The following is a 4,004-nucleotide window of genomic DNA, read 5'->3' as shown; positions in this document are numbered from 1 at the left end:
GGATGTCTGTGGGCACCACTTTCTTTTGAACCCCATGTGCACTGAGCTATAACAGTGATTTCTGGAGTGCTCAAAGCTTATTTGCAGGCTTTCCATAAACCCAGCATTACATTGTTTGAATGCTTCCTAGACATAGAGGAGTTTATCCCAAATACATCTGTCTGTAACTATCCTGTTTTGGAAAACAAAGTAGAGTAATGGAATCTTAGAGAAGTGATTTGTGGACAACTGTGTCAAAGTAGGACTAGATCAGCTACTTCAGCAATGAGATCAAACACAAGATCAGCCAACGATAACATCTTCCTTTTTGATCTCCCTCTTTCTCCATCTATCTCCACAGTTGCCAAAACAGACCACACCGACCACAGTCATGTTCACCCTGATGAGGCTGCTTTACGGAGTAAGGGATTTGACAATGCCTCACACCCTATGATAGAAAAATCCTGACTTTTTCATTCCAGCTCTACTTGCTAAGCCCTTTAACAGGGGCATGGGGGCATGGACTACCAGGACAGACAGTATCCGTTTGGTTTGTTTTCATCTTTGTGCATCCTCAGTTATTTATGATGTTCCACTTAGAAATGGTTGGGCAGGATGAATAACCTGGGAAGGACAGGAGATTGTGTCTTCTTTTGGGAGGCAACTGAGCAGCAACAAAGGAGAAAAGTTTGAGACACCACAGGGGGCAATAACAAGAACGAGGAAATTATTTCAAGACTTTAAAAACGTTTGTGGTCAGGCCTCACTACTTGCCAGGTATTTTTACTCAGGCAATGCAAAATACAGAAGCAACTGCTTAGTCCTCATATTAAGTCATTATAAGAATCTGGGCCAATGTGCAGAGGAATCAAATGTTGTTGTTGTTGTTGTTGACGCCTTCCATAAGCTATGGTCCCACTGTTGCCTGCTGGCATCTGGCACCCGGAAATCAGAAAAATCATGGCGTTCTTCCCCAAAACATTAAAAAAAAAATAGTTTTTAAATTATAAGCCTTGGCTTGAACTAGCCGTGTGCCCTAACCCCTCAGCAGTTTCAGTATGAAGGGGGTCAGTGGGCCCCATCTGTCTTTCTACCTGCCCCACCCCGGGTGAGACAGACCAACCTCTGAAGGCGCCTGTCCCTCTCTGTTGACAATGGTGCTGAGCTAGACAACTGTCCTTCATTGCATGAAGAATTTAGACTGCTACAAACAGGTGGGGCTGGTCCCACCTTTAGCTGTGTCCACAGAGTGTGAATGCTGGGTGAGGGACATGCTGGCCCAGGCCTGAGGGACACTATCCCTCTAAGCCTTGAGAATCAGGATTTATCCCAGTTCCGTCCTGCTGGCTGCCATCCACATAACCCACCACGGTGAGGAGAAGACACTGAGACGTCCGCAGTGTACTGGTGCATGCCTGTGAAATGGGAACCCACTCTGCCACCCCCTGCATAGAGCAGAGGACATTCGGGGAACCAGAGCATTTGCGACATTGTCCCACGGTTTGGTCTGTAGATCTGCCGCTCTCCTGTGCAGGGAACACCTTCTTATCTTGAATCACACTTAAGCCGTGTTAAGGTGCAACACAAGTGCAAGCCAGTGTTTATAGGGAACGTGAAGTGAAGGAAGAGAAAAGAAAGTGCTTTAGTTACTTTCAGAGTGCATTACACAGATGTCTTTCTCCCTCACACAGCTGATCTGCTCTTTTCCTCCTGGCAAGGTAGGAGTCAGGGTCCCGTGGCTCCTCGTGGCTCCTTCGTCCTTGTGGAGAACCTTAGCTGCTACAACTAACCTCCCTTTGGCAGCTGTGACTGGCTCTGAGATGATTTAATCTTCCATCTTCACATTTCTTCTCTTCCCTCCTGCAGGAGTAGCTGCTCCAGCTATTCCCTTGGAATACATGTTTCTTCCTTTGCCTGGGCCTGTAAAAGCGCACTGTTGTGCTAGGAGTTATCTTGAATACAGGAATTATTCCCAAATAACCTTTTTTTTTCACTGACACATAAAATTGTGCCCCCCAATGCTTTCTTTGGTGGCGACAATTTCCTACAGTGAGCAATTTATCTTTCACTTGGACCTTTGATTCTCTATTAGTAATAAACATTAAAATGCAAAATCTGAGGCAGAGATGAAGGGCAGAGGGGATGGCTAGGAAGGAGGGCATTAGTGATAGGTGAACTACTGCAGAAAGGAAGAGAGTTGCACTGGAATGGGAAGGGGAGAAGATTCTCCTCATAACACCTGCATCAGCAAATGACCCAGCCAGCATCTAAGATCAGCAGTTTAATTGCTAACCCATGGATTCAGCATATGACAATGCAGTACTCCTAAGAAGGCATTTACTCCAAAGTAAAGGGGAAGGAAGCCTTTGGTACAATTGCTTCCAGCAGCAGGTGACCAACAGCCCTTGCAGGCACCTTGGGCCATCGTTTCCTAGCTGAGTAGATTACAGAGTAGATGGAGTTTGTCTGATGGAAAGTTTACACCCGGGAGAGCTCGGACTAATGGGATGCTCTGCCTGGAACACATTTTAATATTTTTGATAGCATTCATTTATTTATTTGCTGGTGTCTCAGCAGTGCTTGGAAGCCCCAGTCCTGGGCCTGGGCTATTCAAAAAGAGAACATAAAGGGAATCCCTGCTAGTCACAGAGTTTACAATGCCATTCCAATCAAAACATGAACTTTCAGCATCTTCCCAATTACTGCAACAGCTAAAACCAAGCTTTTCTTCAAAAGGGAGCTTTCAGTAAATTTTCCAAAATGGAATTATAGTGAGAGAGACTTGATTTTCTCAGCTCCTGAGAAAATGTTATCACAGTTCTACACCTCACCCTTTTCACTCCAGACTTTTCTATTCCACAGTTTTCTCATGGCCCTTTTCATCTCCTCATTTCTCAGCGTGTAGATGAGTGGGTTCAGCATGGGCGTGATGACAGTGTAAAACACAGCTACGCTCTTGTCCTCCGAGAGACTGCTGGATGGGCGTATGTAGGTGAATGTGCATGGCCCAAAGAAGAGAATCACCACAGTAATGTGGGACCCACAGGTGGAGAGGGCTTTGTACCGCCATTCAGATGTTCGCGTTTTCAAGGATAACAAAATGACAATGTAGGAAATGACCAGGATGAAGAAAGAGCCCAAAGAAATCATTCCACCATTGGCAACGACAATGATGCCCGCAACATATGTGTCTGTACAGGCCAGTTGTAGTAGGGGATGGACATCACAGAGGTAGTGGTCAATTTTGTTGGGGCCGCAAAAAGGGAGGCTAACGGTTATGAGGGTCTGCACCAGGGAGTGCACAAAGCCCCCCACCCATGAACCCATCACCATCCAGCCACACACACGCCTGGTCATGAGGGTGGTGTAGTGCAGGGGTCTGCATATGGCAAAGTAGCGATCATAGGCCATCACTGTGAGGATGAAGATCTCAGCGCCGCCGAAGAAATGTAACCCAAATAGCTGTGCCATGCAACCCCCAAAGGAAATGGTTTTCTTCTCAACAAGAAAGTCAGCAATCATTTTGGGAGCTGTGACAGAAGAGAAGCAAGTATCTGCAATGGACAGGTGGCAGAGAAAGAAATACATGGGAGAGTTCAGACTTTGACTGCTAATTACAGTGACAATGATGAGCAGATTTCCTGCCACAATAACAATATAGAAGAACAAAAACACCACAAAACATATTTTCTGCACCCCTTGGTTCTTTGAAAGGCCCAGAAGAATGAATTCCTTCACACTGCTTACATTCTCCATGTTGATCAGTCGGGTGCCAATATGCAATATACAGCTTATACCCCTGGGAAAATAAAGACAGACACATGATTCATCAGCATTTTTTCATTATTAATGAAGAGTTCTATATCAGACGTGGATACAAACCAAGAAAGATATAGCATTAGTATTAAGCTTATGAAGTGTTTAGTTTCTGTCATGTATTTTTTTCACTGCTTTTTAATTCTCCACAGTACAAAGCTTCTGCCATGGCTTTGGTGGCACAGAGATAGGTGCACTCTGTGATATGT

General features: G+C 45.2%; 1 protein-coding gene across 1 annotated transcript; it reads right to left on the bottom strand.

Annotated features, from left to right (window-relative positions):
• Positions 1-2,811: 2,811 nt before the first annotated feature.
• Positions 2,812-3,750, bottom strand: LOC136991951 (olfactory receptor 4S2-like; the record flags this gene model as incomplete). Its single annotated transcript, XM_067295451.1, has 1 exon — positions 2,812-3,750. A coding segment is annotated over exon 1 (924 nt), but the record flags the coding sequence as incomplete, so codon positions are not given.
• Positions 3,751-4,004: the final 254 nt, after the last annotated feature.

The sequence above is a fragment of the Apteryx mantelli genome, chromosome 4 (genome assembly GCF_036417845.1).
Source record: "Apteryx mantelli isolate bAptMan1 chromosome 4, bAptMan1.hap1, whole genome shotgun sequence".
Classification (NCBI taxonomy): Eukaryota; Metazoa; Chordata; class Aves; order Apterygiformes; family Apterygidae; genus Apteryx; species Apteryx mantelli.
Note: the sequence above shows the minus strand (reverse complement) of the source record. Positions and strands in the feature narration are given on the sequence as shown.